The sequence below is a fragment of the Oryctolagus cuniculus genome, chromosome 7, assembly GCF_051225735.1.
Source record: "Oryctolagus cuniculus isolate XC-2025 breed Fujian yellow rabbit chromosome 7, ASM5122573v1, whole genome shotgun sequence".
Lineage (NCBI taxonomy): Eukaryota > Metazoa > Chordata > Mammalia > Lagomorpha > Leporidae > Oryctolagus > Oryctolagus cuniculus.
The window spans coordinates 97,957,718-97,985,700 of record NC_142873.1 but is presented as its reverse complement, the minus strand read 5'-3'; the positions used below and the strand labels follow the sequence as shown (position 1 = coordinate 97,985,700).

General features: G+C 39.1%; 1 protein-coding gene across 3 annotated transcripts in view; it reads right to left on the bottom strand.

Moving 5' to 3' along the window:
- ERICH3 (glutamate rich 3) overlaps positions 1 to 27,983 on the bottom strand; it is a 131,305-nt gene that overhangs the window by 81,950 nt on the left and 21,372 nt on the right. Inside the window, exons 1-7 of one of the 3 annotated variants that reach the window (XM_051856358.3) lie at positions 25,733 to 25,796; positions 21,024 to 21,117; positions 17,747 to 17,872; positions 14,125 to 14,196; positions 12,392 to 12,520; positions 7,055 to 7,213; positions 3,530 to 3,748 (exon numbers count right to left, since the gene is read on the bottom strand). In XM_051856358.3, coding sequence (XP_051712318.2) covers positions 3,530 to 3,748; positions 7,055 to 7,213; positions 12,392 to 12,520; positions 14,125 to 14,196; positions 17,747 to 17,821 — 654 coding nt within the window. In that variant the 5' untranslated portion in view covers positions 17,822 to 17,872; positions 21,024 to 21,117; positions 25,733 to 25,796. Of the gene's footprint in view, positions 1 to 3,529; positions 3,749 to 7,054; positions 7,214 to 12,391; positions 12,521 to 14,124; positions 14,197 to 17,746; positions 17,873 to 21,023; positions 21,118 to 25,732; positions 25,797 to 27,983 lie in introns of those variants that run through there. The other 2 variants (XM_008265057.5, XM_089337194.1) reach the window with 2 other exon arrangements.

Below are 27,983 nucleotides of genomic sequence, written 5' to 3'. Positions count from 1 at the left end.
GAAATGAAATAGAACTTGGCTTAATTACAAGGAGAAATGCCAAATCCTCAAGTTTACAGAATGAATTGTCATTATAATTCTGGAACTGAGGGAGCAAGCAGATAAAAAGATATCTAAGGATATAAAAATTTGAGAGATATAATTGTATGGTGCTCTAAGCTCAACATTTAAAGAATGGTATTCTTTCTCAAAACTGAACTTATATTGGTCCACAAAGGGAGTCTTTAATACCAAAGAATTAAAATAATATCACACCAGGTGCTTTTCTAAAAATAATATTGAACGAACACAAAAGTAATTCTTAGAATTAAAAATATGGTAGCAGAAGAAAAAGCTCACGAGAATGTTTAAAAGATAAAATTGAAGAAATCTCTCAGCCTGTAAAACAAAACGACAAAGAGGTATAGAGGAAAAGCTAACAACAGGAGAGTATCAGTAGAATGGTTCTAACATTCCCAGAATAGGATTCTCCCCAAAAGACAGTTTAAAAATAAATAAATAAATAAATTCTTTAAAATAAATAAGTAAGACCAAAATGCCAAGACAGATGGACTCCAAAAACAGTATGAGAAGGTCTGTCAGGGGTCAGGATGCCTGCTGACCCCATGCTGTGCTGCTCACTTGAGGGCAGGACTCTGGCTAACATGCCTCTTTGTGCTTCACTTAACACGTCCAAACCATGAAGAAGTCGCTGATCTCTCTTCCATGCACAGTCACAGAAGTCCATACCCCTAACCCCATTCCCCCTGGACATCCAGAGCCTGTGCCACAAGAGGGTCTCACAAGATACCCTGATTCTAGTAAACTTCATGTTTCCTAGGACACACTTGTGACCCCCTAACCTGACATCATCAGAATGGGCTATAAACAAGTAAAAAAATTGTCAAGGATACGAACCCAGATTCTGACTCAAAGTTTCTTTTCCGCTTACTTTCTCCTGGAAATATTATCCTTTCATTGCAATGCTAGATTTGGGTTGATGAGTATTTCTGAAACTTTATGAATATAAACAAAACAACTCTAAAGAAAAGCAGGGAGGGGCCAGTGTTGCGGTATACAGGGTTAAGCCACCACCTGCGATGCTGGCATCCCATATAGGCCTTGGTTTGAGTCCCAGCTGCTCCATTCCAATCTATCTCCTTGGTATGTGTCTGGGAAAGCAACAGAGATCCCTGCACCAATCTGGGAGACCCAGAAGAAGCTCCTGGCTCCTGGCTTTGGCCTGGCTAACCCCCGACCATTGCAGTCATTTGGGGAATGAACCAGCAGATGGAAGATCGATCTCTCTCTCTCTCTCTCTCTCTTTGACTTTCAATTAAATAAATAAAATCTTAAAAAAAAAGAAAGAGGAAACAGTTAACTGAAATCAATAAACCAGTTGATTGAAGAAGTAGGGGATGTGCTGGGACAGGAACTAATATGATGGTAAAGTTTTACTTTATTTAAAAGTGGTGAATACACGGCAGTTTGTTTGATTATAGTTGTCAAGTTGTACGTACATATTTTATATATTGTTATGGTTTATGAGATATTCAAACTTTGTTTTTTGACAGGCAGATTTAGACAGTGAGAGAGAGAGAGAGAGACAGAGAGAAAGGTCTTCCTTCTCTTGGTTCACTCCCCAAATGGCTGCTACAGCCGGAGCTACACCCATCCGAAGCCAGGAGCCAGGTGCTTCCTCCTGGTCTCCCATGCGGGTGCAGGGCCCAAGCACTTAGGCCATCCTCCACTGCACTCCTGGGCCATAGCAGAGAGCTGGATCAGAAGGGGAACAACCAGGACTAGAACCGGTGTGCATCTGGGATGCTGGCACCGCAGGTGGAGGATTAACAAAGTGAGCCACGGCACTGCCCCCGACCCCAGTGATGTACTTTAACATCAGAAAATCAAATGCTGCCAGTTAATTTTATGAATGATGAGAAAGTCACACTTTTTATTAAGTGGGTACCTACCTTCAAGAGAGCATGTGCCAGCACACAAATAGTTTAAAGATAATGAGTATGGGTTCTATCACTCTTTGCAAAGGTGAAATCCCCCACCCTGTAGCTGTCGGGTTTGGCCACAGACTTGGTTTGCCAGTGAAATCCAACAGTAAGCATGTAAGTGGCATGTGCAACTTCTGAGCAAAACCTTAAAGGCATTCCATGGTTCTGCTGTATAGGGGGTAGCACAACAGACACGTGTAGTCTGACCTACTCATCCTGTCCAGGTCTCAGGATTTCAGCTGAGCAAAAAAACATGATCATGAGATCACAAAATAAGCCTTTGTTGTTGTAAACTGGGGTTGCCTGTTAGGCTAAGCTACCTTTGAGAGAGCTAGCTGTGCAGTGAGGAAGGGAACAAACAGAAGTCTACGGTTACAGCCAGCAAGGAAAGGATCTGGTTACTCTAAATAAGGTCATATTGAGAAGCAGAGATGAATATTAAAGGAAGTCTCGAAATCCAAATTAGAGAGGAGAATGACAGATGGCACAAGGTACTACAGGCAGGCCGAGTCCAGCACCAAGGACAGAGGGCAGAGGGTGAGTCTCAGAGAAGAGAGAGAGTGCTCTGTCAGAGGCAAATAAAGCCCTCTATTTTGGTAAAAATAGCATTGAAAGGGGGAAATTTGAGCAAGCAGGAGGAAGAGAGTCCCTATGTTTTGAGAAGGTCAGAGGTGAGGGCAGCTGCTGGGAGCGAGATGTGGACACGGTGTGAAGGAGGCACTGAAGAGTGGGGCTGGCTTTGAAGCAGCAGCCAGCCCAGTCCGTGTACACAGGGGGACTTCACTCCCTGATGCCCAGCCAGTGAAATGCCGACCCAGTATCTGTTATGAATCACAAAAGTTACATAAAATTACTACCAGCTGCCTGTTTACATAAGGAAAATGTTGATATAGGCTGCCTTCTTACTAGCCTGTATCTGGCCTTAGAACTAGGAGGGTACTTGAAAAACTATGTGGAAAAATAGAATTAAAAGATAAGCTTATTTTGGTGCAAAAAAAATCAAAATTCATGATGTGGTTTTTTTCACAATACACATTTTTTCATGAATTTTTGAAGATCTCATAGTTTCTTTACCAATATTTTCAGGAAATTAGTACAACAAATTATACTATTTGCAAAGAACACTGAAAGAAAACTTTTTCTAAAAACTTTTTGCTAAAAATCATTTTTAAAATCTTCGATAAGATTGAATGGATTGGATATTTTAGGCATATTTGAGTTTTTGAATTTTCACAGATTAAACATTAAGATATTTTTGACAACGTGATTGAATGGGTGAATTTAAAGGAAATAAATGATTTAGAAACCAGGTATAGTTTCACAGCAAGATTTGCTAAATCCTTTATTATCAACTGTGCTAAATTAGTCTACTAAAGCCCTAAAATCTTTGGTTTCAGATTCATTTTAGCTTATAATTATAATATTATTACATTTCTTTATGAAAGACTATTTGCATGTGATTTCCATAAAATCTTTACAGCAAATCTAACAGTACCATGTAATCTGTGTGAAATTAATAAAAGAAAATTTTACTCCATAATCACCCTTGTAAAGAGAGGTTCCAAGCCATTTGGAGCTGTGATTGGACGAAATCTTCTCCTTCTCCATGTTTCAGATCTATTTTCTTTGGCGATTTTTCCATTTAGGGGAGGAGGTGGAGGAGGAATAGGCATCAAATAACTGCTAATGTTCGGAAGTTGATATGGATTCATTCTCTGTGAATTGTCTGTGGAGTTCCTGAACTTCATCATGGCCTTCTTGCCCTATAATCACATTTCATGACATAAGAACCAATGAAACAGAACTGGTGACCCCGTGTAACCCAAAATCAAAGATAGCTTGAATGATTGACATTGCGGACACCTGATATCAAGAAACTCAAAATGCTCCAGTCTGGTTTTTAAAAAATGGCACTTTGCAGTCATTTCATAGCAAATTAACTATTCATAAGTTTCTAAATTTATATAGTATAGTTTTACACTAACAAATAGGGATGGCAGTTTTATAATAGTACTTTGAGGACTTTCCCTCAGCAAATCATTACAAGAACCCAGTGCAATTAAATAATTTAAAACCAAGAAGTTTGCAGAGTTGTATTTGAAACAAGGTTTTTAAAATGTACTTTAACATGTTATTGCATAACATTTTAAACAATACTGTGTTAAATACTTGGGCACCTTCCAGTTGTTCATTATTACAAATATGACAGCACACAACATTGTTGAATCCATTTTTTTACATTTATGTGTGTATTCCTAGGATAAATTCCTCTATGTTAAAACAATTGAGAATGTTCATTTGAAGTTGTGATAAATATTCCTCTATTGCCTCCACAAATAGTTGTACAAACAATTTCTACTGCTACTAATGGTATAAGAGAAACTATCTTTCTGAGGATATTTACTTTCAATCAATTAATTATCTTTACTCAGTTGAATCTCTGTCCACATTTTTTACCCCATTGCTTTTGCCAAAATCAAAGACCCTCACTCCTGCAACTTAGCAAAGTTCAACCTGCTTATATCTATGGCATGTTCAAATACTTTCCACATGCAAATCTTTTACTCTTTAAACATAATAAAAATTTATTAAGTGCTTCCTACATATTCACCAGTCATGTAGACTAGTATTCTTTTTAAGGAATTTCTTGTCTGGTTCTATATTTTCATCATCAGTGTCATTGACAATAATTGTGTATCTTTTCTCCCAGTATGTGTTTCATATATATATTTTACAGTAAGCCTCAATGTTACTTTTGACTGCCTTGATAACTGATATATCATCAATGCCTATATCAGCACCTAGGCACAGTTGGTATTCAATAAATGTTTATTGAATAAAAATTGAGTTTAGCTAATTGAAATGTGAAGTTTATCTTAGTCCTGTCAGCATTCATGAACTGCCAATAAGTGCCTATCTACCAAAAACTTGGAAACAGGGAAAGACCTTATATAGCTTTAATGAGTAAATCTATCCACTGGCTGAGTGGATTTGGAAAATTAGCTGAAAATACTACCACCAAAAACTGCTCTCAAACCAGTAGAATGTGAATATTTCCTGACTGATAGTGTTCACGTATCTAACAAAAAAATGTATCGATCAAAGACAGAATTGGTAATTATAGGAGCTTAGAAAAGAATACAATATTAGGAAAAGTGGAAAGTACTCATCTGAGTACTATCTAGGGAACAGGAACTACTCTCCATGAACTTTAAACATTTCCAATCCTAACGGCAATGTTCTCCTTGGAGGACAGAGAGTTTTAGCCAAAGACCTTGAGTTTTCAGGTACCTTTGGCAAGCCAGTTCTTAGGATGAGATGAGTGAATCAGACCATCTTGGTCTGACATGTTAACATTCCATATGCCATATCCCCCTCATTCTGACTCCATGTTCACCAGGCAACCTTCTCATTATGGCTTCACTTCCCATTCAGGTCTGCCTACAAAGGGAGAACACACTACTTTTACAAGCTTTGACTGTTTGATACCTGTTGGTGACCTAATGACCTAATCATGATTTAGTTCCTATTTTGGCTTATTTTAGAGATAAAAATGAGCTTGTTGTAAACTTCAGTTAATCTGAAACAATCTTAGCACCTGACCATTTCTGGACACTGGCTGACACTGGAAATTTGTGCCTTCAGAATGGAGAGCCAATCCTAGAAAATGCCAAACTAATTGATTTATGACATTATGAGTTTCTACTGAGCTCTAAGTAGTCTCCTTAAACAAAGCAACATCACCTTCAGATTAATTCTCCCACCATCTGGGAAACTACTATTAAATTACTGAAGCAAGGTTGGTAAATAGTACTTTGCAAGCTGAAAAACACATTAAATCAATAATATTATTTTTAGTTATATTTATACTTGTGAAACAATGATATTTTTAATTAATTTCTTAGTGGCAAGCTTGTCTGTCAGTTAAGGATTTAAAATATCTGAGATATCTCATATTTCCTAATAAGAAATGGAATGTAATTCACCTATTTTAACATAATGACGATCATTCTTATAACACAGGCTCATTCTTAAGCTGGCAAATGCTTCTTGTTCCTGTTATAAATACAAACAATATCCTCCCTAATTAGTGAATGTTCTAATTATCCCTTCCTATTTAAGTAACTCGTATTTCATGGTTACCATACCTCCTTCCTGTGCTCTATTGAAATAAGTGAAAATTATCTGAGACATAACCGTGAAAGAGAAGCGGAGTCCAGCTCCTGGGTGTGATTAACTCAGCATTTTTAAAGACGGACATTCAGTTCCTTCTATATTCAACCTTCGAAGAGTCAAACTTGAAGCAATTTCATACACTGATGGGAAAGTAAGTCGGCATGCAAATGCAAACCTATTCTTGGAAAGTTTCATTTTCTAGGTTTCATGCATTTAAAATTTGGAAGGAGTCAACATTGGGTCTTTTCTGATAGAAGTCATATCTGGCTATGAAGTCTTTCCTCTTTGTTTTTCAATTAGCCTTTCAAATTAATTGGAACCCATCACACATTTTAAAAAATCTATTCCAACTCTTTGTACTCAATAATAAAGAAACTACAGGCCTTCACTTAGAGTATCATATAATTTATCAAAAGTACATAGCAACTACTTAATAAAGGCACAGCATGAACTCCATGAAATGGATTAATGAATATAGCATATTAAGAATTATGATAACCTAATGTTTTAATTAATAATTTTAAAATATTTCTTGGCCAGCACCACGGCTCACTTGGCTAATCCTCCACCTGCGGCGCCAGCACCCCAGGTTCTAGTCCCGGTTGGGGCGCCAGATTCTGTCCCGGTTGCTCCTCTTCCAGTTCAGCTCTCTGCTGTGGACCAGGAAGGCAGTGGAGGATGGCCCAAGTGCTTGGGCCCTGCACCCGCGTGGGAGACCAGGAGGAAGCACCTGGCTCCTGGCTTCGGATCAGCCCAGCACGCCGGCTGTAGTGGCCATTTGTGGGGTGAACCAACGGAAAGGAAGACCTTTCTCTCTGTCTCTCTCTCTCTCTAACTCTGCCTGTCAAAAAAATAAATAAAATAAAATATTTCTTGAATAAAATGACATTTACCCCAATAGGAAATGGAGCTTCATTTTCCAGGATTGAGGTTTTGGGTCTGGACCCCGGCGTAATCTTTGGAACCGTTCTTATAGCTGGATTACTGGGAAGAGGCTGCAATCGAATTGGAGGCTGCATATTTCCCGGAGCAGTATATGGTCGAGGGGCTGTCTAGACAATTAGGGGGAAAATTCCACATAAATTAGTATCTTGACATGTTTCCAGAACCAATTAATAACCCAACAAATTGCCTAGAGTAATTAATGGTGCCTTTTTACTGAACAAATTAAACTTTAATTATGTCCTTCCATTATACATACCCTTATGACCCAAAGTATTTGTTAAAACATATGGTGTTGAAGTCCTCTACATAACTAAATGCCACAATTATAGAGTATTGTAGACAAAAGAGATGTCCTCTATTACATTCCTGTATTTTTATTCATATTATAAATTCACAGGCAATATCTAATTTATGCTCTGCATAGACTGGCTTTGCTCAATTAAACGTTAAGTTAAATAATGTTCCTATTTTAAAGGTTTGAGCGGATATTATTGGAATGGACTCACTTCTGTTTCAAAGTTTTCAATAAAAGCTCTATTCTGAGTCTTTTAAGACTTAAGATTAAAATTGGTACTGAAGTTAAAGCAGACAATAGGATTCAAACAAGGAGAAAAGATGGATGCTTAACTGTAATTCATTACCATTTATTCAACTGCTTTCTTGAAATTTTAAGAAAACATAGATGAGAAACTATAACTGTCAACTTTGGCAAGCACTGTATAAATATGGGTGTTTTCTAATTTCTCCACTAGGTCTACTATCCACCTTCTTTGGTTTGGTGGGGCACCAGGGAGTCATCCATTTAGAACTACACCAACTAACCTCAGCAGTGCAGCTGGATTCCACCAGTGAGAGGCATGGCAGGAGACAGATGGACAGGAGGAGACTGAGATCAGGGTGTTTATTCTCCTGGACCCCTCCCTGCAGCTCATAATGGGGCAGCTGGGACCCTCTACCAAGGTCCACAGCTCCTGTGGGGAAGTCCTCTCCTAGCTATAAGTACTATTTACTTGTTCTGGTATCCAGTTTTTCTTCCCCTTAGACCTCGGAGGAGTTGTGACTTCTCATAGTGCCAACCTCAGCATGGTTAACACCCCTCCTTGGGTTTTTGTTAACCCTGCCTGCATTTTTGTAAATAGTTTCTTTATTAAATACTTCCTAATTATCCTATTTGTGTGAGCCATCTGTTTCCTGTTGAGCCCCTGACTGAGGCATTTTCCAGTCAAGAAAGTATTGAAGCAAATACAAAAAAATGTCAATATTTTGGAACACTAGAAGAGCATTTCCGGGCATTGACAGAACATGGTAAGTTTAGTATAAAGATTTGCAATGTGTCAAAAGTGGATAAAAAATGAGACTTTTGGCCTAGTTTTCCTATTATCGAGATAGTGGAAAATCTGTCAAGAATACAACATGGTGTTGGATAAGAGGGTATGAGAAAGATGGTATGTAAATGACTCACAAATAAGGCTTAATGTTTTGACTCCAGAGAATGGTGAACAACAAATATTGAATTTGGAAAAAGTGTGTGTAAATACACGTTTTTAAAAATGATGTTAAGGCAGCTGCTACTTCTAAAATTAATCAGAGTACCATTTTGAGAAGCATGTCATATGTTGCTAAATCTCTCATTTTGCTGGGTCAACATTTACTTAATTCTCATCGTAACATAGGCCCTGCACTGAGACAAAAAGTTATTTTTAATATTTAATGGCAACCCAACACAATTAGTACCAACCACACAAAGGCTGCCAAATAGACAATCACAACAAAATACCTGAGAACAGAAAACAGAACCAAATGTTCCAAAATATTTAGAGTAATCCAATGAAGCTAATAAAAGTTAAAGTCTCACAGAAGTAGTTAGATTTTATCAGAATGGCTAAACAAAAGAAGAAATGGATAAGCAGAGAAGAATGGTAAAACTGAATAATTAAGGAAGAGGAGAACTGGTTGTTAGCTAAGCCATGGGAAGAGCAGCAAAGGTAATATTTTGTTTTCATTTCTTCACTAGTAACAGAATTTCTCTCTGGTAGCACACATATCATAAACAAATATTATATTTTTCAGCATCCCTTACAACTCTGTGTAGATATAAATGGCTTCAGTTTTGATCAATAAGATATGAGCCAAAGTGATACCCAAAACTTTCAGATCATGCCCTTAGAGAATATAAGCATGGCTCACAAGCCCTTTTATTCTTTTCCTCTGGCTGAAATATTCACACTGATCTGCCATCTTGACTTAAGTGGCAACACTCTAAATTCAGTAGATCAATAGCAGAAAAAGGGTCTGGCTTTCGATGACTTTCTAGAGTAGAGATATCAGGCCAAGTGACACTCATGTACTAGGGGCTTCAAAAAGTTCATGTAAAAATTCTCATTCTAATTCCATTTTCCATCTTTTTAGAAATATACTTTCAAAAGTTTATTTCAGACAGAGAGAAACAGATCAACATCTTTTATCTACTTGTTCATGCCCAATTGACAGGAACAGTCAGTGCTCAGCCAGGCAGAAGTCAGGAACATAGAATTCAATTCAGGTCTCCTAAACGGGTGGTGTAGACAACAAGGCACTTGAGCCATCATCCTGTATTCCCTCCAAGGGTGCACATTAGCAGAAAGCTGGAATGGTGAGTCAACCTGGGACTCAAACCCGGGTAATCTAACATAGGATGTTGGCGTCTCAAGTGGCATCATTTTCTTTCCTTCAAGATTTTATTTATTTAAGCCAGGAGCCTGGAAATCCATTCAGGTCTCCCACGTAGGTGGCAGGGGCCCAAGTATTTGAACCCTCATCTGCTGCTTTCCTAGGTGCATTTGAAGGGAGCTGGATCAGAAGCAGAGTAGCCAGAACCAAACTGGCATTCTGACATGGGATTTGCACATTGCAAGTGGCAGCTTAGCCTGCTGGGCCACAACACAGATCTCCCATGTCTTAACCACTCTGCCTAACAGCCACCATCCCCCACCACTTAGGACATTTTTGAAATCCCTTCCCGTATGTGTTGGGGTGAGGAAGCATCCCTTACATTTAAGTCACTGTTACTTTGGTTCTCTGTACACACACCTATACTGCTATATTTCAACCAATAAAGGGAGTCAAATGGACTGACAAGAGCAGCATTTGATTTAAAGACACAGGAGATAAGCCTATGCAGACCAAGAGGTAAAATGTCTTAAAATCCACAACAGGAAATTAAACTAGAAGTTTCTGAACAAGGGAATTAGATCACCCAAAAGAATTCTCTTGGATTCTGTAATACAAATCTGACTTGAGATTCTGTCCTGGCAGATAATCCAACGGAACACAAAACCATGAAAAAATCTAATGTAGGAATTCAAGAAAACAGGTGACTGGGAACTAGAACATGATCTATCAGCCATTATGCTCTAAAATTTATTTCCCTCCATTTGCCTACAGATATCATTCAGTTAGATGAATGTGGCAGTCAAATGTTTAGCTGATCACATTTATCTCCCAAAACAAATCTGCACCATTAACTAACAGCTGTGAGCTACAAACTATTGTAGTTCACATCAGCAACTACCTTAAACTTGCTATATTTTAAATCAGCTGAAATATATTTTCTTGTAATAAATATGGCACTGTAGCTTAACATTCTCAAAACTATACCGGAATGTGAATTGAAATTGACTACCTGGTGATAACTCGGCTTAGCCGAGCATTTCCAATTCTTGGTAGATCTCTGAGGGTGAATTTTCTAAGCATGTGAAGAATTAGTTGAAATGACTTTCCACAGTTTATCAGGGAGTGGTGCAGCTATGGTATTTTCAAAGTCTAAACACAATTAGTGACCAAGTGCATTAGCGTTGGTGAGATCCCAAAAGGATTGACATCCTCTTATGATTGGTACTTCTAAATCAGAAGTGCAATTTAAAAGATACACATCCACACTGGGAGAACAAAATGGAAACCTGAACTTCTGTAAAATGGGAACTACCATTCCAGAGGAACAGTAGGTATCCCTACAGGTGCAAAGGCACCACAGGGGTAACCAAGTGAAGAATTCTGGCTTACCAAAGAAGAAAGACTTTTAAAGTGCTAGTGTCAGTGTTTCCTGTAATTTTTAAATTACTTTCTCACTCCTGCTACATTAAGATCTCCTGGATGTATCATAAACTATTTATTGAGGGTGTTCAGCTGGAAAATTGAAAAGAAAGCCTTTGAAGGGTTTTTCCTCTCTGAAACAGGTGGGAAGACAGAAAAAAGCACTTGATTGTTTCTTTTGTTTCACCCCAGTTAAAAGCTTTGGAGAATCTAGTGAATTTACCATCCTACAAAAGAATCGTTTGTATATATACACATTCAAATCAAACCTGGAAATAGGGTACCAATAAAGGGAAGACAGTACTTTTGTTCATCAGGAAATGTCAAAACATATTTACCTCTTGAAAAATGTCAAAGCTTAACATATGCAATGATCCTACTTCAACAACCTGAAAGCACTGTGATTTCTCTATAACTATTGTGCAATTCAAAAATGTTAATGCTAACAAGGAAATATAGTAAGCTACACAAAGCACAAATAAAGATTAATCATGCAATTCATTCAGTTACATTTTAAGTTATTGACCTCCAGCAAATCTTGGTAAAACTTCTCCTGTATGTATATTGTTCAAAGTACCTCACTTTTCTTCAAGCAAAAACTACCTCTAGGTTATAAATGAACCAAACAAGTATGTAATTCTTCAAGTAGAATTTCTGTACATTTTCCTTTACCTTACAATACGTGTGCATACTTTTGATAAAAGGAGGTCAAATATTAGTAATTGACTGAATTTGTACAGATAAGACAAGAATGCAGAAACCATAAAAACAAAATCCAGAAGTAGAAATATAAATCATATATGACACAACTAGTGGTTCAATTTTGCTGCATTGTAGGGTGCTAATGGAGTAATCATGGGGGAAATATTGGAATAGCAAAATTGAAGTCATATGGTCTAAGGTCTTAAGTGTCAGGTGAGACTGCTTTTTTATAAGTCATACAGAGCCAGGGAAAGTATTTGGACAAGCAAGTAACATAAATAGTCTGTACTTCAAGAAAACTGGTCGGTAGCAGGCAAAATGGATTTTGCAGGGGTGACAGGGATTGGAGGTGGGGCACTGAAAAGAGACAGAATTGAACAGTCTATCTGCAATCAGTAGGACGCACACAATTACGCAGGCATGTTCCCAGCGAGCATTCCTTCTGAAATTAGTAAGAAATCATAAACCAGTTACCCGGGATGCTGCAAGATAGTGGGTTTAATATGGCTCACCAGTGTTAATGGACTGGAATGTCTTTCATTAACCAGAACACTATGGCCATGGTTGGTCTTTGGGCCAGCTGGGGGATGAGGAGACAGGATTGGCATATTATTCTCAATTGACCGGCTTGTGTGCTCTCCCTAGAATAAGAAAAGGATTTAGTGAATAGATGCATGGTTAGCAATCTGGGTTAGAGTAAGTGTCTGACATGTAAGAGATACCATATGACTAAAGAAGTCTTATCTTATTCCTTTCAGGTGTTATTTCTGAGGCCTCTCAGGATAATTAGGAAAAGTTTCCAAAGCTCTTATTATGGAGTTGTGGGTCATGGCAAAAACTAGGAAATTGAGTTGGTTTTAGACGTACTCAAAGAAATAGCTACGAAAGCAATGAACCCTGAGTTTTAGCAGTATATATTAAAGCTCTTGAAGCGAGTCACTACAGGAAGCACAATGCTCTTCACGACTGCGATCAGTAGAGACTAGCAGAGAACAGTGCTTTTCTATCTCAGAACATAAATGAGAGTAAGCAAAAACTCTGCATATTAAATGATGGGGCTCTAAACCATATCTTTTGCCCACTGTAGCCATACAGTAAAAAGCATTACAAATGAAATCCTACAGAGAGAGCCTACAGCATCTACCTCCAAACTCTGCCAATGCCATAACATGCCCAGGTTTTGTGTGTCTGGCAATCTGGCCACAGCCACAACAGCTTACACGATTTTAGGCTGTGCTAGTGACTCTTAATTTAATAACCATTTTGCACTATCAACATCTCAGTAGACAAACTATGGAATCCATAACTCAGTCCTTGATGTAGCACAACCTCTGCAAAGCTGAATTACCACAAATCTTTACATGCCAACTCTTCTGTTCTTGAAAATCTGACCCATCTCCTGTCATTTTAAAACATTGTTTAACAAGATTATCTTTTGGCCCTGATAAAATAGATTTGAGTCCAGCAGGCAAGAGGGGAAAAATACCGTCTGCTATGGCAACTTATTCTACAGAAGCTTTATAAGCATTCATCTGTCTGTGAAACATGTCTTAGGCCCTACATTCGTAATACTGCAGAGAAAATTACTAACCACACAGGAGTTTGAATGGCTCAAGAAACAGAGGAGCATTGCCAACACAAAATGACATCTTTCAAACTTGCTTAATGGAATAGCTTATCTCTCTTGATTCAAATTTATATATTTCATAAGTTCACTGCAAAACAGAGAGATATAGTACAAAAATAGAAAACAAGGAATTTTAAAATGTCTTGTGTAGAATGTCTAAACCTTATGAGGCTTTCTGTTGCTAAGGAGGATCTTCCCCCTCATAATTTTCAAGGGTCACATTCACATGAAAATGTGCTGTTGAACAATTCTTGAAATTGTTTTTCACAGTGTGAACATTACCATCTCTTTTTACTTTCCTAAGAGAGGACAAAGATCATTTGGACTGTATCACAAGAAAATACAAATACAAAATTTCAAATATGAAAAGATATGTTCAAGTTTGTCTCTGAAAGCTTTGCACATTATTAAAATTTATTACCACAAATGGCTCCTATTTTGTCACAATCTTCTGTAATGATTAGGGCCAAGATTCAGGCTTGGTGAAGCCATCATTTGACCTCAGCTATGCATTACTCAAAAGAAAAGCACCCCACGAAATCTCAATAATAGCAGCACTGGTTTTTAAATCATAAGATGATCCAAGTAAGAGTAGAAGAGAATTATGTAGCTCCTTACCTTAAATCTGGGAATTCGCTCCTTCCTAGCTAAGGTCTCCAGTTTCTTTTTTATTTCAAGCTGATGGTAACGCTAAAAATGGAGGAGAGAATCCTATCAATTACAGCCAGGAATATTTTAGATGAAAAAAAAAATAGCAATAGCTAACTAGATAGTCAGTTACCCCTCTTGTCATTGAGATGGAGAAGAATCACTTGTGTAAGTATGCAGGTGGGAATATAAATTGGAACAACTCTTTGGCAAACCAATTTCAAACATATATTAGGCAGTTAAAAGTATTCATACCCTTTAATCTGTACATTTAAATTCTAAATTGGGGAAAATCTGAATAATAATTTTAAAAATGTTTTATGCACAATGATGTCTGAAAATGATTTTTGTTTTTTTCATCAAAGCAAAATGCAGAAGTAATATAAACTTCAAAGGGAATGGGTCTCTGAATATCCATCTGATGAAAGAAGATATAATCGCTGAAATGAGGTTCATAAATATTTTCAGTTAATGCAGAATGCACGTAATGCAGAAAGATGATCCATATCCATTATCTCCTCTTGAACAACTTAATTGCTATTCTCCTCTTACAAACACAGAAACTGAGGCAGAAGATCATAAGATTGCCTGAGTCCATATCAGTGAATAGGGGAGCTATATGGAAACTTAGTCTGACATTAGCTGCTTTTTTTTTTTTCATAAAACATGTCCCTCTGACAACACGACATGATTTTATTAATGGATAAATGTGAATAGAAGAGACTAAAAAATATGACAGTATGTTAATCACGGTTATCTGAGAGGAAACATTACAAGTGCTTATTTTCCTTCACTTTCTAATTTTTCTATAATAATAATTTTATAATTTAAAAATAAATTTCACAAAAAGTTACCTGCTTACAATTTGGTTAGAAATCATTCAGTCATATTTGCGAGTGCTTTATTTATTGGCTCCTTGAAAAAAGAGTCTTTTCTCTGTTTTTGATCCCCTCCTCCTGCTGCCTTGGGGACCTTGCCGACTCAATCATTCTCAACCTAAGTATCATCAATCCTCTTCTTGACACTTCCCTTCCCTCTCTCTCTTTCCCAGATCTCTCACCCACTTATCACCAAACTTTATTAAATTCACTATCAACCGCTTTCCATCTTTTCACTTATTCCCAGCTCTCTGCAGTCAGTCCCTTGCTCATCACCACCACAGAAACGACTTTCACCAAGGCCACTAATGCCTTGTCTTCTGGGTCAAATGTAATTTCCTTTTGCCCCAGCGCTTGTCTTGTTCAACCATCCTGCTGTTTGGGAGAGCCCCATGGCTTCCAGGACACCCTTCTAAGGGGCATACTTTTGGCCACTTGAATGCTCTTCCCCAGCCCCTCCTGCAGTGCAGGCACCACCCACATCAGGCTGGAAAACTCAGACCTGCCTGGAACTCCTTCTCCCTTAGTCCTCCACGTTGAGTCAGTTTAAATCTTTCTCTGTCTTCAATGCCTCTGTAGACAGCTGCATCTCCCCAGCGTTACAGCTACTGCTGTTAGCCCACGCCCTCTGGCAGCAGCTTCCTAATTGACCTCCCACCTCCAATCTTTTCCAGCTCATTAATCCATCTTCCACATTTTAGCTACATCATCGCTCTGAAACAGCTCTGCTCATTTATTTCACTCTGCTGCTGAAACATGTTTCATCGCCTCATCACCTACACTCCAAACCAGGTTGGGAATTTAAGGCCCTCCAGCGACAAGTCCCCACCCTACTGGTGTGTCATACTGCCACTCCTTCCAACCAACCCACTGTGCAGTCTGGCCTCAGTGAGCTTTCCTTTCCATCTACAATGTCCTTTCATGTCTGCTGCCTTCACTCTCTGGAAGGCCTTTCCCCTGATGCCGTGACAACTGTCACTCAGTCTTCAAAGTTCAGTTCGAATAGCAGGAGCTGTTGACCCCCCAGGACTCCCCCAGAGAAAGGCCATCCCTCCCTTCTTCTCTGAGTCCAGAGTGTTTCTTCCAGCACTCAAGCACCTTCTACAATATTTTTTTAATTCTATCTCAAAGCTGCAACACATAGCCTCATACTGGCACATGGAAAGCCTGAAATTAATGTTTACTGCTTGAGTAAATACATGAATATGAACACAACAACTTTAGTAAACATAATCAGCATAAACTAAATGGAAGACAAATGTGACAGTTTAGACAGAAATATTTTTTCCTACTCTATGAATACTAATATATTATATGGGGTGAGTATCCCTTGTACTTAGGATTGACAATGCTTCAGATTTCAGAGATTCTTGGTTTTGGAATATTTGCACACTGAAAGTACCAAATCTGAAATACTCCAAACTCTGAAACTTTGGGGGTCATAGTTCTAAAAAAGTTTTAGATTTCAGAGCACTTCATATTTTTGAATTAGGGTTGCCTAATCTATATAATCTGATTATTGTTATTAATAAATTATACAGTTTATATTATTATATATAAGATATTTATTTTATACTTTAAGAATGCATAAAGTCTCAAATAATAACAAATCTAATGGTTTTAATATGACATGATGTATCACTGAAATGAGATTTTGGAAAACCAAACTTCAAGAATCAAGGTTAATACTGAACTCAGTACCTATTGATTTTGAAACTGGGTGTAAATTCATTTTATGCTACATTATTTGCTTTTTAACAGAATTCTTGATTCTAGCCAATACTTTTATAAGCAAGTGAATTTGAAACAATAAACAATGATTCTCTGTAGTTTATCATAAGTAGTACAAAATTCCTAAATTAATAGATTAATATATGTAATAAGTGAGCACTCCCCTAGCTCAATATGATGCTAGCATAAAAGAAATACTTCAGTGGCACTATACTTACTACTGGTTTACTGATGAGTCTATGGTTGTTCATAAATGTTTACTTTACTCACAAGTCAATGATTGCACAAGCCAAGTTTTCTGATTTACTGCTGTATGGTCAAGCCAAGAAGTGACATGCTTTTTCCTTTTTCACAGAGATTAAAATGGTGTTGAGACTTGAAACTACAAGCTTCATGGAGCAAGGCTGAAATAATATATCAAGTTACCGAGATGTCCCACTAAAAATGCCATGTCAGATAAAAAAAAAAATGTTGATGCTTGGGTAGTAGATCTCTGTTGACCAATGTGGCCTAAAGTAGGAGGGACAGCAGATGTTTCAATGCCTATTCCTTGAAACCTAACATACGGCTGCGCTTCAGAGCCTTAAAAGAATAACAGATCTGAAATAATTCATGGCAATGGAATTACTGATATTTAAACAGATGTCACTTCTTTTTTTTTAGCAAATGGAAATTGAAGTGCAGATGGTGAGGGCTGGTATGTTTCAGAGTAGCCATTGTGGATTAAAAATCTACATTTGGAAAATTGAATATCACAAAATACATAACGATCTCCATATTTTTTCCCAACTGAAAAGGAGAAAAGCATATTTCAGTCTCCTGGCTCTTGGCTACATAGAGAGATAGAGAGTAATTCTCAGGTTACGTTGATCATTTTCTTTGTAATGAAATACAGGAAGATCCCCCTGCTTCTCAGTACAGAATCACTATTAATTACCAAATTAGAAAATATCAGCTATAAAGGAAATAGTAAATATTTATACCTCCATATCAAGAACCTTATGGAAAATAGCCTGGGCTAAGCACTCCCGGACATATTTTTGGTGCTCTCGCTTCATGACATTTAATTTGTATTCTTTTTCAGAAAGAATTCTTCCACTTCTTGTGATCTGTCACGAGTAAACAAAACATACACAGAAATACAAAATAGAAAATGTGTTGTTACCAAGAAAGAGGGGAGGGTGAGGAGAGAGGTGGTGGGGTTGGGGCAGGGAGGCAAAGAGAGGTAAGAAAGCAGCAGTATCCTCAAAGTCTAGAGGACTACATCCTGATGTTGATAAACTTTCACTTTTACTAAATATTTCATAAGGCAAAAAGGTGAAAGGCAGTCTCATACACCCATCGTTGTGAGAACACACACAGGTGGCGTACTTGACGTTTCAAACAAGGTTTTCATCAGAGCAACAATTTTCCCTTGATGGAACCCAGGTGTTCTTTTCATTTCTCTTTTTGAACACCTGCTGGGAAGAAGAAGGTGGCCTGCTACCTTGAAACAATGAACAGGAGCAGTGGTCACAGGACTGATGATCTCACAGGAAATACTTTGGAGGGCAGAACACACAAGCTACTAAGGATCTCAACAGTTTGTTTTTTAAAGTTATCAGTTTCATTACTTTGTTTTCCCACTGTTTTTCTTCTACCACTCTCTAGCCTAGAACACACTTTAATTTGTTGTGATTCAGACTTTTACATATTATGAGTACTAAAGAGAGGTATTCAATATTGGTCTCCATTGGCATCACTGCAAGTACCAGGGTGGAAGTTTCTGTTCCTTGCTTTTTCTTTTCTTTGAACCCTTCCTGTGGGTGGTTTTGTTGTGTTTTTCTATATCTCCTGTGAATAAAGGCTATTATTCTTCCTGGATTGCCATTTCTCGTTCAGTTATTTAAGCCCTCCTCTTCCATTTAGTTCTAACGCAGGGTATGTATTTCTTAATTCTGTTCTTAATTTTGCTAAATGGAATGGTTTTTAACTCGTTGCTACATATTGGGTGGGGTGTTAAGATTAATTAGAGGCCGGCGCCGCGGCTCACTAGGCTAATCCTCCGCCTTGCGGTGCTGGCACACCGGGTTCTAGTCCCGGTCGGGGCGCCAAATTCTGTCCCGCTTACCCCTCTTCCAGGCCAGCTCTCTGCTGTGGCCAGGGAGTGCAGTGGAGGATGGCCCAAGTGCTTGGGCCCTGCACCCCATGGGAGACCAGGAAAAGCACCTGGCTCCTACCATCGGATCAGCGCGGTGCAACCAACGGCAAAGGAAGACCTTTCTCCCTGTCTCTCTCTCTCTCACTGTCCACTCTGCCTGTCAAAAAAAAAAAAAAAAAAAAAAAAGATTAGAGTTCTATGTGTGTTGGACTGTTGATTTTTTTTATAAATACATTTTCCAATGGAAGAAAAGGAAGTGATTATGGAAAGGGTGCTTGGAATGACAAGTAACCCAGCTGCAGTTTTCAGAATGTGCTGTCTACAGGCTACTAAGTCACATGTGTAGAACTGGATAACTGGGGAAAACGTTAGCAGGCCCTGACTGCAACCCCTCGGCAGATAACACCTGTCACTGTAACCTCTCCTGTGGAACTATGTCTGATCTTCCTAATTAGACTGGAAGCTCCTAAAGGGCAGAGATTCTTAAATTTGAACTTGCAATTGAATCATCTGGAGGGCTTGTTGAAAAATAGATTGATGGCCCCCATCCCAGAGTTTCTGATTCAGTAGGTCTGGGGGTAGGGCTCTCAGATACGCATTCTCTAACAAGTTCCCAGGTGATGCTGAACACTGCTGGCTGAGGGGCTGTATTCGAACAACTGTTCCAGAGAAAGTGCTGCATCTTCCTTATCTGAGTTGCATGAACATGTGTACTGTTCAATAAGTGCTTGTTCACGATGTGATACATACATACACAGCTCAGGTCATTCATACATGAAACTTACAGACAGTTCTCCAAAGAGGTGACGTTAATAATAACGATGATAATTACAACCAGCATGTATTGCACATTTCTATATTCACAACAATCCTGAGAGCTAGGCAGCAGGATCTCAATCTTCATTTTACAATGGAGGATATTGGGGCTGAAAAAGTTAAATAAGTGATTTGCTCAAGACTCTAGGTCTTGTAAATGGCAGAGTCTGGTTTCAGCCAGATCTGCCTGATAGATAACAAAGCCCCAACAGAGGAAAAGCAAGCTGAGATCTGTGTAGCTGGAGGGCCAAGCACCTGAACAGCAATTAGAAATGCAGTGTATGTTCTTTCAACACCAGGCTGACAATAGCTAAGGAAGCACAAGGTGTCTTAAGGAGGCAAATAGCTAACATTTTCTATAACCACACCCTTTTCTCTCAGTGGAGAACCACAGTGGTTTTTAAGGATTCTCACATGGTACACACTGAGAAGCACGGGCATTCTGTGGAAGAGAGAGTTGTGACGCTAACGATAGTCATCAATGTGTCAACCATCAGAGGAAATGAAAGATTAAATAAACTCAAGGAGAGATATGGAACTATTCCTGTTTTCCACACCATGTTTATGATGATTAAAAACAGCACATTTTGGCCGGCGCCGCGGCTCACTAGGCCAATCCTCCGCCTTGCGGTGCCGGCACACCAGGTTCTAGTCCCGGTCGGGGCGCCGGATTCTGTCCCAGTTGCCCCTCTTCCAGGCCAGCTCTCTGCTGTGGCCAGGGAGTGCAGTGGAGGATGGCCCAAGTGCTTGGGCCCTGCACCCCATGGGAGACCAGGAGAAGCACCTGGCTCCTGCCATCGGATCAGCGCGGTGCGCCGGCCGCAGCGCGCTGGCCGTGGCGGCCATTGGAGGGTGAACCGATGGCAAAGGAAGACCTTTCTCTCTGTCTCTCTCTCTCACTGTCCACTCTGCCTGTCAAAAAAACAAACAAACAAACAAACAAAAAAAAACAGCACATTTTTTTCCAAACACAGTAAAGTCATCTGTGTCCTCATTCTTTAACGTTTTCTGGCTCACAGAATGTGCTCACTAAATATGCAACAAATAAATGAATAGCAATGACATATGTGATTGTAAATCATAGGGACTTTTTCTCAATATAAATTTTGGTAGTCATTGTGACCTCCCTTCCCATCTTTTGAAGCACTCACAGATAAATCAGAACTTTGGAGAGGAAGTAATTTTTCTAAAGTTAATGCACAAAAAAGATGCTGTTGATTAGCTCAAAGAGGGACTCTGAAAAGGCAGGGAATTATTGGACTTAATGAAACAAGAAAATGGGAAGAAAGTAAACCCAATCTTACCAGCCCTGATCTTAAGAGATGTCGCCTTATCCTCGTATTGTTAAAATACCCAGCCAGGTGTTTATCAGTAAGGCTGTTGTATGCCGCCAGTAATCTGAAACAGAAAAATGAAACCATTAAGGTTTTATGAAGTGTTGCTTGATAACCAGTGATTCTTAATGTTCTCATCCCCAAACTGTGCATAACCACCCATTCATCTAGCCACTCATTCATATATGTGCTTCATAAACATGTATGAGCACCTACTGTTTTCTAGGCTTTACGATAAGAGCTGGGAGACAGCCCTGACTTTGATTATCCTCCAGGCAAGTAGAGAAATCAGACATAAACAATTAAATCAGGTGTGAAAATTCCAATAATAGAAACATACAGGAAGTCGTGGGAAGACAGAAGGGGACACCAGCTCCAGTTGTCAGAAAAGAAAAGGCTTCATAGAGAAAGACTGATGGCGAAGCATGACTCCAGCCTCTTATTACATTTGTATCCTAAACTCTGATAACTCAAGCTTGCCTGTTGTCCCCCAACATATGTCAAGACACAAAGCAGTCCTTCCACTGTGATGTCCTCTCCTTTGTCTTTCATCCAGTGGGTAATGCCACAATGCTCAGGCACCTCTTCCAGGAAGCATACCCTGATATGCACTGGGTGTGCACAGTTACTTTCCACCCCACTCCTGTAAAACCCTGAGTTACATTTCACACCATAGACTACATATCACATCACATCACAGTTGCATTTCACATCACATCACAGGATAAGGATAGTGCATTATTCATGGTATCAATGTGATGTTATTTGTTGTATGTACAGCCATCCCTTGGTACACAGAGGTTATATGTTCAGGAACTCTTCTCTCCTCTCCAGTGGATCTCAAAACGTGCATATACTCAAGACTCTGACTAAAACAGTGTAGTATTTGCATGTAACTTACAAACGTCCTACCACAAACTTTAAATTATCTCTGGATTGTTTATGATACCTAACTCAATGTAAATGGTCTTCAGATAGATATTATACTGTGTTGTAAAGGGAATAATGACAATGGGAAAGAAGTCTATCTCATCAGTACATACATAACATTTTTAAAAATATTTTTGATATGCAGTTTGTTGAATTCACAGATGTAGAACTGTGACATGGCACAGTAACTGTAATGTATACAGTGAATGAAGACATAGTTTTATTTAGTACTTATTGGTACTGATATAAGCTATTTACCAAGTTTAAACTCAGCATTTTTAAAGCATTAACTTCCTCATACATATCTAGACAAGTTCAATAATTTCATAACCCATAACCTCCCTCCCCCAAAAAACTAGATTTACCTTTGATTTTTAGAGACTTTTAAGAGCTAAATGAGGATAAATTGGTTACTTGATTATATGCTATACCTTAGTAAATGATCAGTTTAAGTCTACAAACCAAAGTTGGAAGCTATTTTTTGTTTTAACCTATGCTTTATGAATTATTCTGCTGCCTTATATAAAAGCATAAATATAAATATATTTATATATGCATGTTTGTATATACATATGCATTGATATAATTAAATATGCATAAATGTTAGTATATAGGTATATATGAATACATAGATAGGGACTGAGACTGAGAGAGAGAAAAAGAACAACCAAGCCAAAATTTAGTTGCACAGTAAAGCTGTCTTTAAAAAAGAAAGCAAGCAATGCATACTTTATTACCTGCAACAAAGATTTACAATCTCTACATTTTTGGAACAGCTGATCCTTAATTTATTCTGAGACTAGCACAGGGACTCATAGAATCGAGTAAATGTCATTAGTAACAATTTTATTTAGCTGTTTGCACTGCCTTAATTATATGGAGATGGTATTGGTGACCTTTTCTTGTCTCTTTTCTCCTTAGCAGCTCAACGCAGAAAAGTTCCATGCTGTCAAATGGTAAGGAAAGTTTAATTTTGTCCACAAAAGAGACTGAAATGTAGTTACAAAGCCCAGAAGCCAAGGTGCCACATGAAGGTTGCAGACATATGAACAACTGTGGAAACTATTATTTTGCTGGGTTTATGTAAAAAGACAGCCCAAGAGCTTCACTAAGGCACATATAAAACCAGACCCAGATAATTCTTTGAAACCGTCTTTTAAATGAACTGTCTTGGTGTCCTATAGTTCATCAAAGGTTTCCTGTCTCCAAAAGGTCAACATTGTATCCTTTACCCTTTCTGAATCTCAGAATATCTTTTCAGCTCCTCATTTCAAAAAGGTGAGCAGGTGTCTCTCAGTCCTAACAATCATGATTCCACAGTTCACAGATTCTTAAGATAAATCATTAGAGTGATATCATAGATATTCTTTTGTCTGTTTTTCAGGCTCAAGTGAAAAAAAAAATCAGTAGTTTCAGAATAGTTAAGATGCTAAAAGCTGACTACATGAAGTGGGGTCAAAAAGTTGGATTGACATGGACACATTTCCCTACTGATAGGTAAAATATTCCCTTCTTTTGATTCAAGCTTTGAAACATTTTAATATTTTGGTCCTAATAATAGATCTTAGCTTTGGCACAAGCTGATTTTATTTCTGCTCTCTCAGGCACCTTTCCTGTGTGGGCCATTGGTCTGATCCCTCCTGCACTGGTCCTCTTTATGTGTATTTGGAATGGGCTGTAGCCTTGCATTTTATTAACTGAATTATAATTTACTGGCCAAGCTACAAATGTAGGGTGATGGAGCTTTTCTGATGTTCCCGCCTTATCCTCTGCACTCACTGCTGTTTCACCCCTACTTGCCTTTCCTTTCTTGCACTTGGCATAACCGTAGGCCAGATAAGGTCACCTTGCTCTGGGTTTGTCATTGTCTTGAACACTGCACACTCCACCCCTTTTGTGCATTACCCTCCGCATCCATGGTTAAAACTGGACTTCCTGGTCCTGCTGCCTTTGTCCTGTGATCCTCCCCTGTCCATCAGTGACTCCATTGGTCACAGCAAAACCACCAGGCCATGGTAACCATACTACTCGCAGGCCACATAGTTCATACCAAGCCCCACACTGCACTTGCCCAGACTGGTCTAACATATTTGCCTTTTTATGTGATAGACTATTTACTCAGCCTCTCAGTCATTAGGTGGGGAATAATCCACTTTCTGGCTCAGTGCAATGGGGAAAACCTTCCTCCAGGAAGCAAAGCTACCCTGTGTCTATACTATTTCCTGTTAGCCCCACTGCAGTTCACACCCTACGTCCCTTCAGGGCCTGAGATTTGGAGGCCCTTAACGCTGAGTCATTGGGAGCACTGCCTTCCCAGGGCAGCTTTCAGCATTCAATCCTCAGATCCTCCTCACCTGCCACCATGCTGAATATGTAAATGAGGTCTTGTAGCATTAAAAGTAGCGAATCCTATCCATCCCTCCATCTGGCCCCAGAGACCGTCTGTCCCATGAACAGTCCAGTTAACAGAACAGGCACTAAAACAGTGTTTATTCTGAGTACTGATTACCGTAGGTCATTCTGTAAGGCACTGGGGACACACAGTGGGCCAGACACTGCATTCACAGAGCTCCCAACTTTCGGGGAGGGAGATGCACACATTGATATTTATGTGTGTGTTTGATTTGTCCCTGCATCATGAGCTAGTTCATTCACAAAGGGTTACTAAGTGTTATCATTCAGACACTGTGCCCTGAGCTGGAATGGTCTAATATCCATATTTCATACTGCAAGTCACCAAGCACTTCCACATACCAGGATTCATTTGATTTCTCCTAGGCCCCTGGAACCTGAGCAGTATCTAATTGTTACAAATCTTTCATCTTTCTGAAAATCTCTGAAGAAAATTTAGTGCTTAATGTGAGTCAGTACTAAGGAAACCTAAGCCAGTACTTCCTCATGCCTCACACTGATAGGATCATTCCTTCTGGCCTAGAGCACCCTTCAATCACAATCTCCACTCCCAGCACTGGCCACCCTGACACTGTCAGGCTGAAAGGGATATAGCTGCCAAGACTCCAGATCTGAGTCCATCCTAGCTCCACCATTACTGGCTCTGTAACTTGGTGCAAGTGACTTAACCTCCCTCTGCCACAAATGTCCTACCATCCACAAAACACTGGGACTCAAACAGAGTTCATGCAAGTTCTTGGTCAGTTCCTACTAACATGCTCCTCATTTCCACATCATCAGAATGACCCTCACCACCCACAATTCTACTCACATTTGATCCATGATTGTTTAGGTATTCTTGAAGAAGGTGCACATTTTTTCTCTACCTCTCCTTTTCTTCTTTCTGTACTTTCACCTGAATTACTTTTAAAAACTCCTTCCTGGCAACCTTGGCTTTTTCTAGCATGCCCATCCAAACTCTTCCAACCTCTACCCATTACCTAGTTTCAAAGCCACTTCCACATTTTTTAGGTAATCATTTCACAGCATTCTACAACTTTGAACCAATTTCTGTCTCAGTCTATTTAGGCAGAATACCATGGCCTGAGCATCTTAAACAACAAACATTTAGTTATCAGACTTCTAGAGGTTAGAAGTCTGAGATTAAGGTCAGGCAGATGGTTTTCTTCTCACTGTACTCTCACGTGAAAGAGAACAGAGGAATGCTCACTTCATCTTCAAGTACCATCAGAATGGGGAACTGTGTTGCAACTTAAATTTGGAGGGGACACAAACACATAGTTCATAATGGAAGGTATTATTGTCCCAACTTTGTAGATGAGAAAAGCAAGCCTTACCTAAATCACTTGCCATATAACTTATTCCTGATATTGTGCCCAAGTCACAACGAATACTGCAGTCTAGGTCTGTTAAGACAAGGAATAAAGAAAGCTAAATATGATGGTGGAAAATATGAATCATGAAATACTCACAGAGGACCAATTCTCCAGTACAGAGATAGGAAAATTTTAAATGAAAATTCTCATAGATTAAATTGAAAAATACGTAACATTTATTTATAATTATCCATATCATTAGCATAAAAACAATGTGCTAAAATATTTAAATCAGATCATCTCCTACATACGTATTTCTGAAATCTGCTTTACACTATAAAATTTCGCTGGCAAACTATTTCAGATGGAATACAAAGAATCATTCTGGCACAACCAGGATAGTTTTATTTTACCCAAATTTTAACAATGCCCATTTGAATTAATGAAGTCTGTATTAGTTGCCTACTATTGCTCTAACAAAGTACTACACACTAACAATTGAAGACACATCAATTTCTTATCTTATAGTTTTGGAGGTGAAAAATCCAAAATGGGTTTCACAGGACTAAAATCAAGGTGCCAGAAAGGCTGTGCTCCTGCTGACAGAATCCTTTTCATTTCTTTTCTATCTTCTGGAGGTTGTCCACAATCTTTGGATCTCAGCCCTCTTCCATTGGTAAAGCCAGGAAAGGCTGGCCAAGTGTTTCTCAAATTGTCAACTCTATACTTCGAGTTCCTCTGCCTCCTTCATCCCTATTTAAAGACCATTGAGGGGTGGCTGTTTAGCACAGGCAGAGACTTGGGATGTCTGATTCAAGTGCTGGCTACTCCACTTCCAATCTAGCTTCCTGAAAATGTACACTAGAGACAGCTGGTCGTGGCTCAAGTACTTGGGACCCTGCCACCCATGTGAGAGATCCAGATGAGTTCTGGACTCCTGGTATTGGCCAGGTCTAGCCCTGAACTTGTGGATGGGAGGGAGATCTCTTTTTTTCTGCCTCTCTCTCTCTCTTTCTCTCTCTCTCGCTCTCAAATAAAATGAACATAAATACATAAAAATTTAGAAACCCTTGTGATTATACAGAGAGAATCTTCTTATCTTAAGGCCAGCTGATATCAACCTTAATTCAATCTGCAACTTCTATTCCCTCTTGCCACATAAGATAACATATTCATATATTCTGAGGACTCAGACATGGACACCTTATGCCCACCACAAGGTTTGCCTGTATGTCAGATAGTAGGGAGCAGAATCATTTGATTCTGAATGTAATGGTAATTGGGCTATAATATGTATTGTCCAATGATCAATCATGCTGGTGATCCCCACTTCCAAAAAAGCATTCTCAAATGGAGTAAGAACGTTCTTGATGCCCTGAGGAGACACACAGAACAAGCTAGAGCTGTCCTGCTGATGTGTCAAAGGTGAGTGCCAAGACAAAAGAACAAGAGGTGTGCTGAAGTGCATTTCAAATAATTCACAGTTTTCTTCCAAAATAAATTCCTTTAGGGGGACAGATTAGCCCACAGGGGATAATTGTTTTCAAGTCAAACACCACCTATTCAGTACTTAGCACATGTCATTAAATTCAGATAATTATATTATTGCATGAAACAGTAAGAAAGTAAAAAAAAAAATTACCAATTATACCACAACACGACATTGTAAACTGCAAATGATTTTAGTGATGTTAAAATATGAAAAGGCAGGGCTGGTGCCTTTGCTCACTTGGTTAACCCTTCACCTACAGCACCGGCATCCCTTATGGGCGCCGGGTTCTCCACATCTCACTAGTCCCGGTTGCTCCTCTTCCAGTCCAGCTCTCCACTGTGGCCTGGGAGGGCAGTGGAGGATGGCCCAAGTGCTTGGGCCCCTGCACCGGCATTGGCGACCAGGAAATAGCACCTGGCTCCTTGTTTAAGACTGGCACAGTGCCAGCTGTAGCGGCCATTTGGGGAGTGAACCAACGGAAGGAAGACCTTTCTCTCTTTCTCTCTCTCTCAGTGTCTATAACTCTACCTGTCAAATAAAAAAAATATATCAAAGAGCAATCACAATAGTGTTGATGAAATGTGTTACTTTCATGTGCCAAGGAGCTCTAGACATTTTTCAAAAGAGGAAATCCAAATGGCCAACAGGCACATGAAAAAATGTTCAGAATCTCTACCCATCAGGGAAATGGAAATCAAAACCACAATGCAGTTTCACCTCACCTGGGTTAGAATGGCTCACGTACAGAAATCTACCAACAACAGATGCTGGCAAGGATGT